A 17,710-nucleotide genomic window follows, 5' to 3' on the forward strand; every position below is an offset into this window, starting at 1 on the left:
TAAGGGTCTAGTATTCAGAATATTTCAAGTACTACAATTCAACAACAATCAACCCAATTAAAAAATGGGTAAGGGATTTGAATAGACATTTCTCCAAAGAAGATATGTAAATGGCCAATAAGCATCATTTGTCATTAGGGAAATGCAAATCAAAAACAATGAAATACCACTTCACATCTGCCAATTTGGCTGTAATGTAAGAAAGAAAAGAAAAGAAAACGAAAGGGGGGGAGGGAAGGAAGGAAGGAGGAACAAGAGAGAGGGAGGGAGGGAGAGCAAAGAAGGAAGGGAGGGAAGGAAGAAACAAAATAAGTATTAATAAGAATGGAGAAATTGGAATCCTCATGCATTGCTAATGGGAATGTAAAATGGAGCAGCTGGTATGGAATAGTTTGGTGGTTCCTTAAAAAGCTGAGCAAAAAAAATTACCATATGACCCAGCCGTTTCAGTCCTAAGTATATATATCGCAAAGAATTGAAAACTGGGACACAAACAGATACCTGTGTGTTAGGGTTCATTGCAGAATATTTCACATTAGCCAAAAGGTGGAAATGACCCAAGTATCCATCAACAAAAGAACCCTTAAACAACGTGGGTTTGAACAGCAAGTGTCCACTTAATACACGGATTTTTTTTTTCCAGTACATACATACTACAGTACTACACAGTCTACTCTTGGTTGAATCCACAGATACAAAGGGCTGACTGTAAAGTTATATGTGGATTTTTTTTTTTATTGCCCTGGAGGGTCAGTGTCCCTAACCTCCCCCCGCCACGTTGTTCAAGGGTCAACCGTATATACAGTGGAATATTATTCTGCCAGTTTTGATGGCTGCTACAACATAGGTGAATTTTGAAAGTAATATTCTAAGTGAAATGAGACAGATATATAAAGACAAATACTGTATGATTTTACTTAAATACCTAGAATAGACAAATTGATAGAAACGAGAAATAGATTAAAGGTTACCAGGAGCTGGGGGGTGTAAGGAGAGAATGGGAAGCTATTGCATATTATAGTGTGTGTTTGGGGTGATGAAAAGTTATGGAAATGCATGGTGGTAATGGTTGTAAACGTGGTAAATATAATTAATACCACCAAGCTGTACATTTAAAAATGGTTAATATGGCAAATTTCATGTTATATATTTCACTACAATTTTTTTAAAAGCCCACCAGTCTTTTTTTTTAATTACCCAACCCTCCCCTTTCAGTTTATCGTTTATTTCTAAAATTCTTAAGTAGTTCATAGAAAAATATGCTTGCATAAGCAGGAGAGAAATTTTTTCCTTTGGGTTTACTTTTAAGATTTTATTTTTGTCATGTCTATCTAATGAGGATCTAACTAGTCATCTTGCTCAATCTTATAGTAAATATATTTATAAACTAGTGACCTCTAGATTTGTATATTTTCCACTTCAAACAATGAATAACTTAACTAATTAAATAGTAATTGCTTTTTTAAATTTATTTTTTAAATTTACTTATTTATTTATTTTTGGCTGCATTGGGTCTTTGTTCCTGCACACGGGCTTTCTCTAGTTGTGGCGAGCATGGGCTACTCTTTGTTGCAGTGCGCAGGCATCTCATTCAGGTGGCTTTTGTTGCGGAGCACGGGCTCTAGGCGACGGGCTTCAATAGTTGTAGCTCGTGGACTCTAGATCGCAGGCTCAGTAGCTTTGGCACATGGGCTTAGTTGCTCCACGGCATGTGGGATCTTCCCGGACCAGGGATCGAACCCATGTTCCCTGCATTGGCAGGTGGATTCTTAACCACTGCACCACCAGGGAGGTCCCATAGTAATTGCTTTTGATAATAGCTATTGATCAAGTAGCTATGATTTTACGTTGTCATAAAGATAAAATACTATGGGGCTAGAGGCATATGGGAAATCTCTGTATCTTCTCAGTTTTGCTGTGAATCTAAAACTGCTCTAGAAAATAAAATCTATCTTTAAAAACTATTAAAATAAAATACTGTGCTTACATGGTAGTGCCACATTTGGAGAGCCTTGAGAACCTGCCTTTTTATTAGGCTGAACGTTGAGGCAAAATTAGATCCTCAGTTGGACCAAAAGTTTTTTGGATCCTGCATCCTGCTCATTGTCAGCGCAGATGGACACACAGACCCTGAAGAGTCTCCAAATGTTGAATTTGCCCTTTTGTTTCAATAGATCATCAGTGGAGACTGGAGAAAATATCAAGCTGTGCTTTTCTGGCATAAAATATGTAGTCTGCTACTCCCACCAATTACTAAATAATTTCCAGAAACTAATTTTTAGGCAGAATACCTATAGCGAAGTTTGCTGGAAATGCAGTTCTTCGTATTGTAGAAATGATTGGTGAGCACTGTTCTTTTCATTCTCTAAATTTAACTTTTTTCTCATTCAGCCATTTGGATAACTATCAAATCTGTATTTCTTATACCAATCCTTTTTTTCTCAAGGGTTTTTTTTCTGGGCTGTTGTAATATCTTCTGTCCTGGTTGCCTTGCTTCCGCTCTTGGCTTTACTATAATCCATTCTCCACACTGCAACCAGAGCAATCTTTGTAGAGTTGCACTGTTCAGTATGGTAGCCATTAACCATATGTGACTATTTAAATTAACATTATGGGACTTCCCTGGTGGCACAGTGGTTAACAATATGCTGCCAATGCAGGGGACACCGGTTCGAGCCCTGGTCCGGGAAGATCCCACATGCCACGGAGAAACTAAGCCCATGCGCCACAACTACTGAGCCCATGTGCCACAGTTACTGAAGCCCACGCACCTAGAGCCCGTGCTCCACAACAAGAGAAGCCACTGCAATGAGAAGCCCGTGCACCGTAACAAAGAGTAGACCCCGCTTGCCACAATTAAAGAAAGCCCGCACACAGCAACGAAGACACAATGCAACCAAAAATAAATAAGTAAATAAATTTTAAAAATTAAAAAAAAAAAATTAATTAACGTTAAAAATTTAAAGTCAGTCCTCAGTCACACTAGGCAGATTTCAGATACTCAGTAGCCACTTGTGGCTACCAAATTGAGCAGAGCAGGTATAGAACATTTCAGGAAGTTCTATTAGATAGCGTTGTTCTACGGCATAAATCAAGTAATCTCACTTTTGCAACCAAAATGACTTACCATGGCCAGTAAGACCCTATAAAAATCTTTCTTTTCTCTACTTTCTCATCTCTCTTTATATAATCTGTTATTCAAAATATTCCAGACACATTGGCCTTCTTACTGTTCTTTGATTATGCCAGAACTTTTTTCCCTGTCTCAGGGCCTTTGCACTCATTATTCCTTCTTTTTGGAACATGCTTCCCCCATGATTGCCTCTTCATCATTAAGTGTCAACTCAAATGTTACCTCTGCAAGAGAATTCTTCCCTATCTACCGTAAGCCCTTCCTTTAAGAAGGCTTTGATCATATCACCCCGTTTTTATCATCTTCGTAGCATTTATCTTTGTCTTACTTAATTGGTGTGTGTCTGCCTAATACACTTTTCCCCACTAGAATGAAGCTTTTTTTTCTTTCAGCTTTATTGAGATATAATTGACATATAGCACTGTGTAAGTTTAAGGTGTACAACAAAATGATTTGACTTAGATACATTGAGAAATGATTATCACAAGTGTAGTGAGCATCTATCATCTCATACAGATACAAAATTAAAGAAATAGAAAAAAATTTTTTCCTTGTGAGGCAAATTCTTAAGAGTTACTCTTAACAACTTTCATATATAACATACAGTAGTGTTAATTTATCATGTTATAAATTATATCCCTAGTACTTATTTATCTTATAACTGGAAGTTTGTACTTTTTGTCTGCCTTCATCCGATTCCCCCTCCCCCCACCTCTTACCTTTGTTAATCACAAATCTCTTTTTCAATGAGTTTGTTTTTGATGTATAATTGACCTACAACACTATGTTAGTTCCTGTTACACAACATAGTGATTCGATATTTCTGTACAACTCAAATGATCACCAGATAAGTCTAGTTACAATGTGTCACCATACAAAGATATTACAGTTATTGACTGTATTCCCCATACTGCACATTTCATACCTGTGACTCATTTATTTTGCAGCTGGAAGTTTGCACCTCTTAATCTCCCTCACCTATTTCTTTCCCTACCCCCTTCCCCTCTGGTAACCACCTGTTCATTCTCTTTGTCTGTAACTCTGTTTCTGTTTTGTTATGTTCATTTGTTTTGTTTTTTAGATTCCACCTATAAGTGAAGTCATACAGTATTTGTCTTTCTCTGTCTGACTTATTTCACTTGGCATAATACCCTCTGGTTCCATCCATGTTGTTATAGATGGCAAGGTTTCATTCTTTTTTATGGCTAATATTCCATCGTGTATATATATCACATCTTCTTTATCCATTATCTGTTGATGGGCACTTAGGTAGCTTCCATATTTTGGCTGTTGTAGATAATGCTGCAATGAGCATAGGGGTGCGTATATCTTTTCTAATTAGTGTTTTTGTTTTCTTTGGGTAAATACCTAGGATCTTTGCCCATTTTTTAATCGGGTTGTTTGTTTTGTTGATGTTGAGTTTTATGGGTTCTTTGTATATTTTGAATATTAACCCCTTACCAGACGTATTGTTTGCAAGTATCCTCTCCCATTCAGTAGGTGGCCTTTTTGGGTTTTTGATAGTTTTCCTTGCTGTGCAAAAGCTTTGTAGTTTGATGTGGTCCCATTTGTTTACTTTTGATTTTGTTTCCCTTGCCTGAGGAGATATATCCAAAAAAAAAAAATTACAAAGACTGATGTCAGAGAGCTTACTACCTATGTTTTCTTCTAGAAGTTTTGTGGTTTCAAGACTTAACACTTAAGCCTTTAATCCATTTTGAATTTATTTTTTATGGTATAAGCAAGTAGTCCAGTTTGATTCTTTTGCATGTAGCTGTCCAGTCTTCTCAACACCATTTATTGAAGAGGCTGTCTTTCCCCCATTATATAGTGCCTCCGTTATTAGAATGAAGCTTCTTATGGTCATGAATTCTTTCTCTCCTGTTTACCACTAGATCCCTTGCACCTAGAGAAATAGAAATGACTGGCACATATAGGTGTTCAGTCAATACTTGACTATGAGAGTCTCTGAAAACTTTATCATCTGAAGTATATATTTCTTTTTACTATAATATTTTACTAGATTTCACTTTTTTTTCATAGTGACAGGGATCATTGCAGACTGCTTGGTCATTAGATCAGCAATTTGACTGTCAAGTGATATTGTCTCTTTATTCTGTATGAGTATACTTACTTTAGCATGAAAAGTTGCCTGTATACAAAACATATTTTTTCTACTTTTATATTTCCGCTTTAACATATAAATCTAATCAACTCACCATTCTAGAGTTGCCTGATAATTATATTTATTTCTTCTTTAAGTTGAAATTTTGTAATATGAAAGATACTCCATTCAGATTTTTTTTGGCCACACTGGGTCTTCGTTGTGGTGTGCAGATTCTTCTTCATTGCGGTATGCGGGCTTCTCTGGTTGTGGCGTGTGGGCTCAGTAGTTGTGGTGTGCAGGCTCTCTGGTTGTGGTACTCGGGCTCCAGAGTGCTCAGGCTCAGTAGTTGTGGCATGCGGGCTTAGTTACCCTGCGGCATGTGGGGTCTTAGTTCCCCGACCAGGGATCGAGCCCACGTCCCCTGCATTGGAAGTCTGATTCTTAATCACTGGGCCACCAGGGAAGTCCCCAGAACTTTTTATTAACTTCAATACTGTATTATTTTATTTGAGGGCTTTAGTCTTTTCTAAAAGCAGGTAACTGTATTGTGAGTGTTGGGAGGATACACAGTGGCATTGTGTAATATTTGCTACCTTATTGAATAGTACTGATAATTTAAAATTACTCTCTTTTAGAATAGACTGGTGGCTGCCAAGGGGGGAGGGGAGCGGGAGAGGGATGGATTGGGAGTTTGTGATTAGCAGATGCAAACTGGTATATATAGAATGGATAAACAACAGGTCTTACTGTATAGCACAGGGAACTATATTCAGTATCCTGTGATTAAACCATAATGGAAAAGAATATGAGAAAGAATGTGTATATATATGTATATATGTATAACAGAGTCACTTTGCTGTATAGCAGTAATTAACACAACATTGTAAATCAGCTGGACTTCAATTTTTAAAAAAGTAAATTAAAAGTACTCTCTTTTTTCTCACTGTACAATGGAATGATAGACATCAGAAGATTGTTAAGAGTGTTTCTCATCTTGGGTCATTGATCTGTTAATATTTTTGGAATAGATATAAAAATTAGATTTTAAGTATCTGGGTTTTATTTAATACTCCTGAAGAATGCTTCCTAACCTCTTCATACTTGGTTTTCTTTTTTTAATACTTGGTTTTCTTTTAAATTACGTTTATATTTTGTTCCATCTCAGGGCTGAGCATTTTCAGAAAATTGTCATGATACATGGACATAATGTTTAGCATGATATATGGACATAATGTTTTAGCCAACATTATAATAGATACATAAATATATGTCCAGTCCTCACTCTGTTCTCCTGTCTTGTATGGTCTGTACAGATGTATAGTCTGTTGCTATCTTGACCTCATTCTGACCTAAAGCATTTTACTACTCTTACATATCACTAGGTAGCATGGTTTTGGGACTTCCCTGGTGGTCCAGTGGGTAACATTCTGCACTTCCAGTTCGGGGTGTCCGGGTTCGATCCCTGGTTGGGGAACTAGATCCCACATGCATGCTGTAACTATGAGTTCACATGACGCAACTAAGAGTCCGCATGCTGCAACTAAAGATCCCACGTGCCACAACTAAGACCCAGTGCAGCCTAAATAAATAAATATTTTTAAAAAACCAACAACAACTAGATAGCATGGTTTTACAGATACTTTGTGTAAAGAATTCTGTATTTTTCCACCATAGAGGATAAAGGTTATAAAAGAAAGAACTGGCAGTACCACTATTTTCAGTGAACTTATCTTACTGGAAAGATAAGTAAAAACAACTTTTATGAAGCAACATAAAATGAGTGGTAACTGATCAAGGGTTGCACGAATATACTAAAAAAAAAGAATGGAAAGTAATGGTAGGTAATAGAATTTCATGTTGATTTTTATTGTCTTCATTGTTTTCCAAATTTTTTATAATGAAACTGCATTACTTTGGGATTTGGAACAAAAAGAATTAAGTGATAAATGTAGCACATGGTAAGTCACAAATACACAAAATATTTAGAGAAGATAAGGAATCAAAGTTGGATGAGATAACCATAGGTAGCTTTCTGGAACGAGCATATACTTTTTTCTGTGCATTAGTTGGTCCCAGCTTCAGCTGGATGGTTGTTTTCCAGTGCTGCCTCATTTCTTCTGTCTCGCGACCTTAACTCATTTGGGTGCTACATAGTGATCAGTAAGAGGTTATCAGTTCTCCCATGCTGGAAATAGCTATCAGAAATAGAGTAATGTTATTTGTGCTTCTGCAGATTGCTTCATGTGCGAAATGGAAACTGCAAATATCATTTGGGTGAAGAAACATTTAAGTTAGCTCAGACATACATGGATAAACTCTCAAAACATGGCCAGCAAGCAAACAGAGCTGCACTCTATGGAGAACTGTGTGCACTCCTATTTGCAAAAAGTCACTATGATGAGGTGAGTGTTTTGAAGAACATTTCACTGTGACCAGTAAGTATCTATAAAACAAAAGATAAATCGTATAATGTCATATTTGTTTTAATAGATCTCATTTTGACATATTAGGTTTACTTAAAGCAATATACATTTGTAATGGAATATTTTAAATTAGGCAAAAGGATTATTCTGTGAGATGGATTTTAAACATACATATACAGTTTAGAGCCTGTTTTTGTTTTTAATTTGACCAAATGTATCTCTGCATAAATTATTTTGAGGGCATGCTCTATTAAATGAACCTTTAATAGGTGCTTTTTTATTGGATGTGTAGCTCTGGGTGAATTCTCATAACTTGAAGGCATTCATTTCAGTGGGAACCTAGATTTTATTTATACTTTATTGCATTGTTTTGCTTCTGTCTCTTCATTATGAGAAAGATAGCCTCATTCTTGGCTTTATACTGTTAAATTAAGGCTTTGGAGCTAATGAATACATAGTTGAGAAGTGAGCTGTGTAAGCTTAACTCCTTTATTTATGGAAGAATATCATAATTACTTTATGCTGTCAGATAGCTGTCATTTAGCTTTCGTATTTTAAAATTATCCCTATCTCAATTTTTACCCTGTAATATAAATATGTGTATGTTCCATATTTAAAAGAAAGTCACCATTAGAAGTGAAACTGGAGAATTCTAGAATAATTGTGAAGTGATGTTTACAATCCCAGTGCTAGGATCATCCTGCTTTTTTTTTTTTTTTTTTTTTTTCATCCTGCTTTTAATATCTAAGAGGTATCATCAGGGAATGCATTTGTTGAATCGTATGGTGAGAGTATAAGTTTTTTAAGGAGCTGCCAAACTGTCTGTACCAGTGTACATCCCACCAGCGGTGAATGAGAGCTCCTGTTGCTCCATATCCTTGCTAGCATTTGGTGTTGTCAGTGTTTTAGATTTTTGCCATTCTAATAGGCATGCCTCATTGTTTACATTAACTATTTTTGAAAGCTTAACAATTCATTATAAGATGAGTAAGTTCTGAGGATCTAACGTACAGTGTGGTGACTATAGTTAATACTGTATTGTGTATTTGAAATTTGCTAAGAGTAGATCTTAAGTGTGCTCATCACACACAAAAAAGGTAACAGGGTGAGGTGATGGATGTGTTAATTAGATTGTGATAATCATTTCACAGTGTATATGTATATCAAGTCATCATGAACACCTTAAATATATACAATTTTTATTTGTCAGTTATACGTCAATAAAGTTGGGGGGAAATTTTTTTAAGTCGTTAAGTGTATGTGTTAAAATCTAAAATCCTTATCAGCATGCCTCAGTTTTCTCAGGAGGTTTATGTAAGTTCTTCGGTTATTTTTGATGCTGAGTTGCTGTGTCTGCTGAACTCGTTCTGTCGATGGATTATTTTGCCGCCCCTTTTATGCAGACTATTCCATAGCTTATTGACCCAGATATAGAATTTGGCCCCTTTCTATGATTTCCACACACCAGAAACAAAGAACCCCATTCACAGAGGGCCTTTGTGTGGATAGCCTTTACTAGAAATGAGAATGAAGTAAACAGCAACAGTTCAAGTATTAGAAATACCTACCTTAAAAGTTCTTCTGGGAATTGCCTGGCGGTCCCGTGGTTAGGGCTCAGTGCTTTCATTGCCAGGGTCCCGGGTTCAGTCCCTGATTGAGGAGCTAAGATCCCGCAAGCCGCATGGTACACCCAAAAGAAAAAAAAAATTCTTCAGGTGCCCCACCATCTTTTTATCTCTCTGCATATGTCCTCCTCATCTTGGCCATCTCTGTTTCCTCTTTCATTGTTTCTTTTCATCCTTGTTTTTCATACTGCCCTGCATCCTTCTTTCTGTTCTATAAAGTGAGTCATGTCTTGCCATTTTTTACTCATGTACTCAGCTCCAGACCCACCTTAATATGTCCAGACTCACTGATGTATTCAGTGGAAGAAAAGTACCTTTTATTCACCAGTTTCCACTTTCTTTCTTTCTTTTTTTAATATTTAATTTTATTTATTTACTTATTTTGGCTGCACTGGGTCTTCATTGCGGCACTCAGGATCCTTGCTGCAGCGTGTTTAGTTGCGGCATGCGGGCTCATAGTTGCCTCATGTGGGATCTAGTTCCCCATCCAGGGATCGAACCCAGGGCTCCTGCATTGGGAGGGCAGAGTCTTACCCACTGGACCACCAAGGAAGTCCCACCAGTTTCCACTTTCTTTACTAGGCAGTTACTATTTAATTGACGGTTATTTTCTTTCTGAACATTTGAATTGGGGTGTCGTACTGTGTCCTATTCATGATCTTTGCAACTCGCACATTCATGAGGAATATTTAAGTCTATAGATGTTTCTTGGATAATCTCGATAGTTTATAAATTTGTCGTTGTATCTACAGAAAAGTACACAAATCTTGAGGATATATCAATAGTTTGATGAATTATCACCATATTCTGTTATTAGTCCATGTAGGCTAGGTTATGCTAAGGTAGTATCAACCTCTAAACAGCACTGACTTGGAATAAAGAAGGTTATTTCTTGCTCATGCTACATCCCATCTTGGGATCTCTGTGGCTCTGCTTAACATCCCCTCTATACTTTGATCAAAACCCTGCGTTGTGGAACAGCCTGTATCTAGAACATTACCAGCCTTGAGCAAAGGCAGAAGCATTATGGGGAAGGGATTACTGGTTCTTAGAGCTTTCTCCCAGAAATGCCATGTTTCAACTCTGCTTATATTTTAATTAATATTTTGGCTAAAGGAACTCACATAACCATTCTCGTCTTTAATGTGGAAGGGAACTTTATCTTTCCCCGAGGAGGGGCAGTAAATATTTTAAAAGCAGTATTACTTACAACTTACCATAGATTTTACCTTCTTATTCTGGAACAAAATCAGCTTATTTAGTGTCTTACAAACAAATCAGGTTTTTTGGCCTATATCTCATATATTTCCTTTTTGTATCAAAATTGCTTCTGAATAGCTACATCTTTTAGGTGGAATGGAAGAGATGGAAGCTTACAGAGGAAAACAAATGTTTACTTTGTAATATTTTCAATTTGTTTTCCCCACATTTTTTGTGATCCCTTCATAATATTATTTTGTTTCTTTGAAGCAGTTCTTATTATCTATAAAGTAATTTATTTTGCTTTTTTCCCCCACTAAGCACTAGGAGACGAAGGACATTTTCTGTTGTGCTCCCCAGTAGATACCTATGTGCCAGCACATTGCCTAGTACTTAACCTCTCTGCACCTCGTTTTCCTATAATAATAGTACATATCTCAAAGGGGTGTTGTGTCAATTAAATGTGTGTTAGTGCACATTAAGTGCTTAGAACAATAATTGGCACAAAGTAAGCACTCAACTAAACAAGCAATTAAGATACAAAATAATAAGTGTTACAGTAGGGGAAGGAAAGTACAGGAAACCGAGTCTAGGGCTGAAACCTGAAGGACAACTTAGGTGGTTTAAGGGGTCGGAGGGCGGAGGGGAATGTATTTTAAGGCAGAGGGAACAGTATGTGCAAAGTCTTCTGGGCCACAAAGAACATGCAGAACATGCCTCTGATTTCCTGAATATGTGTCACATATCCAAAGAAAAATGTAACAAACTTACACTTTCAAGAAGACTCAGCCTCTGAGAGAAAATTTTAAGTGTAAATATTTTATATGTGTTCTTATTCAAGTACTTGTAAGCTTGCAGGAAAAATTCATAATCACTTCATTAAATATTGTCAATTTGATATATCACAGGTTTTGCTCTTCTGTAAATATTTTTTAGGCATACAAATGGTGCATTGAGGCAATGAAAGAAATCACAACAGGTTTACCAGTCAAAGTCGTGGTGGATGTTTTAAGACAAGCTTCTAAGGTGAATATAATGTTGAAATTATTAAATGGATTATAGGATTTAGTAAGCTTTAAATTTGTGTAAATTAACCTACTATTTAACAAATCAGGTATTGCATACTCATGGATAACAAAGTCTATTTTCTAAGTTTCTCTGCTCAGTTTTAGAAGTCTGGCTTCTTTCTTAAACCTTTACAGCAACCTGAATTCCTTTTGTCATGGTTATATAGGCTTTCGTCACTTTTCTCCTAAAAAATAGCCTGGTATTAAATCTTTTAGTCACAGTATTGGCAGTGTCACAGTGTGATAGCTTTTTTTTCTTGACTTGGTAGGCAATACTTACTTGATTTTTACTCTAGTTTCTTCTTACTCTGTAAAAAAAAATGCATTAAGTCTTTGAAGCCATTTAGTAATATTTAAAAATTGCTGCTTTGGTACACTGAGGCTTTGAAGCACTGATGTACTTTTCATATATACTCTTTCTACCCAGAGGTTTTTCAGTTTTGAATATTCCATTTTGGTTGGTTTTACTTATGGAAATTTCAATTAGAAGAATTATTCTAAAATTATAGATTTAGAAGAGTTTAAGATTTCTGCGAAATTTATGAAATAAGTCATTTTAGAGCAAGTAAACAGCATAAATATTCAGGTCATTATTAGAGCTAGAAGAGACATTAATATGTTTTTAATTAATTTAAAACATTGAATATACATTTAATATAAAGACAGCTTAATATATATGCAAGATTTACATTTCTGTATGCAAATAATATTTACAGTTAAAGACTACTGGCTGTCTCATGAATCAAAATATTTTAAGAAGTAATAGGAGTACTTGGAATTCTGTGCATTTAAAAGTTATTAGATGGAAAACTACAAAATAGTTGTAAGCCACCGTAGAACGGGGATATAAATAAGTACCTTAGAAAATAATACGGTGAACCCTCCCCACCTCTGTTTTAATAATATGTAAGGATGGGAATATACCAGCTTTTTAAGGTAACTTTGTTGTAACAGGTTTGTTCTGGGCATGACTATCAAAATTTTAAGTTTTGTAATTTCCCAGGGTATGTACAGATCTGTTTATAATGGAATTTTCAAATACTTGGAAGGAAAGAAATTACAAATAGAACCATTCTATTTATGTTTGAAGATGCTTTTTTCAACCATTATAGTTTGACTATATCAGTATAAGCTATACTTGTTTCAACACACTAATTAATTGTTTCAGAGTTATTTAACAATTTTTCACTTTATCTTTAGGCTTGTGTTGTAAAACGTGAATTTAAGAAGGCAGAACAGTTAATTAAGCATGCAGTGTATTTGGCACGGTAGGTGATTGTTATTAAAAATACCATTTCAAATTGTTTCTTTCTACTCTATATCCTAATAGTTTTGTATCTTTTTATAGGGATCATTTTGGATCCAAACACCCAAAGTATTCTGATACACTGCTAGATTATGGGTTCTACTTACTCAATGTAGATAATATCTGTCAGTCTGTTGCAATTTATCAGGTATGTTAATAGTTACACTTTTTTTCTTTCAACCTAAATTGACTTGCTGACCTGTAATTTGTGATGTATAAACCACTGTCTAAAAATAACTCTTTCTGAGCCCTTCCTCATATATGGTACTCCATTATTTTACTAAATAGTACCTAGAAGGCTTAAAACTTAATGTTTTAGGAATTAAAGAGTATCATCCAGGAAAAAAGTTCAGGGGTTGTGGGTCAGTATTTAAGAGTAGTTTTCCATTTTTCATTTACCGAGATGATGGCTTGTCTTTGTTGTTGATTTATCTCAAATCATTATAGCTGCCTTTGTAGTAGCAAGGAGGCTTGATAGCAATTATTTTAGGCCTTATCTCAGTCCGTCTCAGGAAAATGATGTGTTATGCCATCACTCTGGACAAGGTATCCTTGATTTTATAGTGTACTTCCGAAGAGGTCATAGAGAAAAACACTAATGTAATTCCTAAGACATGTGAATGATTTTATTATGAAGCCATTGCCTTTTAAGTCAAACTTACTCTTTAGAAAATCAGGCTGTAGGTGAATTTTATGTTCTGTTGTGATTTAAATACAGCAGGACTTTTTTCAAAACTGATGGGATTGAGTATATAGAATCTATATTTAAATTACTAGGATGCTTAATTTAACTGGGTAGTGTCTTTTAAGGATTCACAGTATTACCAGTTATTCTCATGACTCTTTCAGGCAGCCCTTGACATTCGGCAGTCAGTGTTTGGTGGCAAAAATATCCATGTAGCAACAGCTCATGAAGACTTGGCTTATTCTTCTTATGTTCACCAGTATAGCTCTGGGAAATTTGACAATGCACTGTAAGTTCCACTTTCCTTTTCAGTGAGGGATTAAATACTGTTGCTATATTTTGTTTTGTTTTTTCCTAGTGCAATACTTTTCAGTGTATCTTATGGATTAAATTTGATCTCCTGGAACTTGAACAAGATACCTAAAATGTTCTTGAAGTCATTTAAAATCATATCAATTTATAAGCCATTTGTTTAGATCTTATGTGGTTTAATGTTGAGACATAGATCTCCATATAGAATATGACTTATTTTTTAAGTGTCTCCTTCAGTAATTTTTCTTTGACTAATACAGTAGTGTCTGGTTAAATGACAGACTTAACCTAAAAACTTGCTCATAACATGCAGAAATACTGAATAATGTAACAATCATCTTTTTAAATGCATAACTGAGCTTGTAAGATAGAGAAGAAATCCCCAAGGGCCAGTAATGGACTAAAATCCAAAAAGGGTAGGCATGAACTACAGTATGAGTGTTCTGGGGTGGAAAGGCTTGGAAGGCTTAGAAGTTTCTGTAACCTTGGTTGAACAGCAATCCTGGGTTTAAGAGACAAGGCATTTAGCCCATAGGAAGCTGTGGCTTAGAAGTGAAACCCTCACATGAAGCCAAGATCAAGGCTACACCCTCGGAGAAAGAGTAGACTAGGGGAAAAAACTGCCCACTGGCAAGAGAGGTGACATGGAAATTTGTCCAACTTAAGTTGGGCCCTCAGTTGAAAAAAAAAGGAGCCTCACAGGGGTATTTATAATTTATAGATGTCTACGTTGTGTTTGGGCATCATGCATGCAGGAACCCCCAAACTGAGGGAAACATTAAGAAGCACGTTGGGACTGCTAGTTCTCCTGGGATGCTTTTCAGGAGAAAATGCAAAACTCTTGGAAATAATTAACCTTCCGTCCAAGCCATACAGACTTCCCATAGATCTAGCTGTACCTGAGATGAACTCATCATAAAAAATATTTAAATAAGGGAACATTTCCCCCATGGGTGAGTCAGCAGACATAATGATCAAGATTAGAACACTAGAAATATCAGTTAACAGAACTTTATGGCTGATACTATAAAGTAAGGTTTCTTAAATGTTTAAAGATATAAAACGGGTTGGCAAACTATGGCCTGAAGGCAAAATAAAGGTTTATTGGAACATAGCAGTGCTCATGCACTCATGTATTGTCTATGGTTGCTTTTATGCTGTAACAGCAGAGTTGAGTAGTTGGGACAGAGTGTAGCCGCATAATCTGAGATATTTACTATATGGCCCTTTACAGAAAAAAATGTGCTGGCGCTGATATAAAAGAAGAAATCAGTAATATTTTGGAGGGAAAATGAAGGAAAAAAGGCAGATTTAAAAATAAAACAACTGAGGGAACTATACTCGGTATTTTGTAATAACCTATAAGGGAAAAGGAATCTGAAAAAAATATATATATGTATGTATAACCGAATCACTTGGCCATACACCTGAAACTAACACAACATTGTAAATCAACTATACTTCAATTAAAAAAATAAAACAACTGATGCATCCTACAGCATGAATGAACCTTTAAAACATTGTGCTAAGTGAAAGCAGCCAGTTACAAAGGACCACATATTGTATAATTTCATTTATATGAACTCTCTAGATACAGGCAAACAAGTAGAAACAGAAAGTAAGTTGGTGGTTGCCTAGGGCTGGTGGAGTTGGAGGAAAAGGAAATGACTCCTAAAGGGCACAAGGTTTCTTTCTGAGGTGATGAAAATATTCTGAAATTAATCGTGATGGGTACATAACTCTGTAATATACTAAAAACCTTCAATTGTACACTTTAAATGGGTGAATTTTGTTGGTATGAATTGTCTTAATAAGCACTTTTATTACAAAAACCATTATAATAGCTGGAATTGGAAAATAGTCATTGACATTAAAACTCAGTAGACAAGTTAAACAGCAGATTAGACACAACTAAAGAGACAGTGAACTGGAAGACAGATCTGAGAAAACTAATGATTACCTGGAAGCTGGGAATAGAAGGCGTGGAGTTGTTTGAGATTATCTGGCAGATAAAATAGACAAACAGCTTGCTTTCTGTTTGAGGAGATGGGCCATGAACAAATAACCAAACATGTCAGGTGAGAATACATGCTATGAAGGAGAATAAAGTAAGCTGAGAGTTTAAAGCGTGATGGTAGATTTTTTAGGGTCTTTTGTATAGGCTGGTCTGGAAAAACTTCAGTGTGGGTAAGCCATGTGGATATTTAGGGGACAGCCATTACAGAGAGACAGTAAAGTGAGCGCAAGAGTCATAGGTGAGCACGTGCTTTACATGTTCAGAAAACTGCAGTTCCTGTGTGCCTGGAAGGAAAAGAGGGGATTGTTTCTGAGAATGATAGGAGATGAGGTCAGAGAGGTAGCCCAGTGAAAGATCATATTATATTGAGCCTTAGGCTGTGATAGCAACTTCACAGTTGATTCTGAGGGAGATGGGAATCCACTGGATGTTTAAAAGTTCAGTCTACAAAAGATTGGAACTTTAAAACAAAAAAAAAACTGGTCCTTTTCCACAGATAGTTTTAGAAATTCAGTATTATAAATTGTGATTTTTTTTAATGCTTAAATTATTTGTAACTTAAAAGAAATGCCAGAGTATATCTATCTGTATTGCAGATTTCATGCAGAAAGAGCTATTGGTATCATTACCCACATCCTACCTGAAGATCATCTTCTTTTGGCTTCTTCAAAGAGGGTGAAAGGTACCCTTTGTAATCTAGTCTCTCATATATATATATATATATATACACACACACATGTATGTATGTTTTTTTTTTAAGATTTCTTTTGCTGTCAATTATAATAGATGTCTACTCTCTGATAACTTTAAAATCGATGGTATATGGTATAAAATAGGGGTATTTGTTTAGTTCCTCAGGATTAGACTGCATATTACTAAAATAGCCAATTCACTGATTTAAAGTATTTGCCTACAACTCTAAGAATTTACAGGTTGTTCACATCTCTCATATAACATTGTTAATAGGCCAGAATACATTTCTTTTGCCTCTTTCTTTACCTTTTCCTACCTTCCTTCCTCTCTTTCCTTTCACTCATTCATTCAGTCAGTCAGTCCTTTCTTTTGAGGAGAGGATGGAAGAATCACAAATTATTACTGTGCAGTGACAAGGGTAGGAAACTGAAGATGGGTTTTTCTCATACCTTCAGTTTTATCATGCAAGCTTCTGAAACTCAGTTTCATATCAGGTTACCCTTAATGTTGTAAGGCTCTTACCACATACCACTTTCTTCTTTTCTTATTAACTCTTCTGCAAATCACTACCAAGGCTTTCATTTTGCCAACATGATTGGGTCACCCATGTGGTAATTCCATGCATGTTGGATAACTTTTACCTTAATTCTGGAACTGGGTTTTACCTCCCCTCTAGGTTTGCATTTTTAAAGTCATGCAAGTAATACACGATTAATGTCAAAAATTAAAAGTTAGAAAAGAGAAAAAATTAAGTTACCTGAAATCTCATCGATCCAGAATCAACATTTTGGTGAATATTCTTTTAAACTTTTCTTTCTTCAAATGCTGAAATGAGTGAATAATTTTTTTTAGTTCTGTAATCTGCTTTGTTCAATTAATATATTATCAACATTTTCCCATTTCAGTACATGTAGGTATATATCTTTTTTTCTAATGTTCTTAACCTCACCTGTCTTATTGGACCTTTAAATTGTTTTTTAACCTTTTGTTGTTTAAAAATGCTACAGTGAACTAAATCTCTTTTTACTTTTGTGCACATGGACAATTTTCCTAGAAATAAAATTGCCTGGGAAAAGAATATGTGTTTTTAAGACTTTAAATGGAATTTGAGGGTCTTGAATGGGACTTTGAAGTTAAATTAT

General features: G+C 35.6%; 1 protein-coding gene across 2 annotated transcripts in view; it reads left to right on the forward strand.

The window, feature by feature from the left end:
• The window catches only part of APPBP2 (amyloid beta precursor protein binding protein 2), a 70,938-nt gene that overhangs the window by 43,708 nt on the left and 9,520 nt on the right, over positions 1-17,710 (forward strand). For both annotated transcript variants that reach the window (XM_067714916.1, XM_067714915.1), the window contains 6 exons: positions 7,474-7,642; positions 11,425-11,514; positions 12,756-12,823; positions 12,904-13,009; positions 13,711-13,835; positions 16,472-16,557. In XM_067714916.1, the coding sequence (XP_067571017.1) occupies positions 7,474-7,642; positions 11,425-11,514; positions 12,756-12,823; positions 12,904-13,009; positions 13,711-13,835; positions 16,472-16,557 (644 nt within the window). The remainder of the gene's footprint in view (positions 1-7,473; positions 7,643-11,424; positions 11,515-12,755; positions 12,824-12,903; positions 13,010-13,710; positions 13,836-16,471; positions 16,558-17,710) is intronic.

Source organism: Pseudorca crassidens, chromosome 19, assembly GCF_039906515.1.
Source record: "Pseudorca crassidens isolate mPseCra1 chromosome 19, mPseCra1.hap1, whole genome shotgun sequence".
Classification (NCBI taxonomy): domain Eukaryota; kingdom Metazoa; phylum Chordata; class Mammalia; order Artiodactyla; family Delphinidae; genus Pseudorca; species Pseudorca crassidens.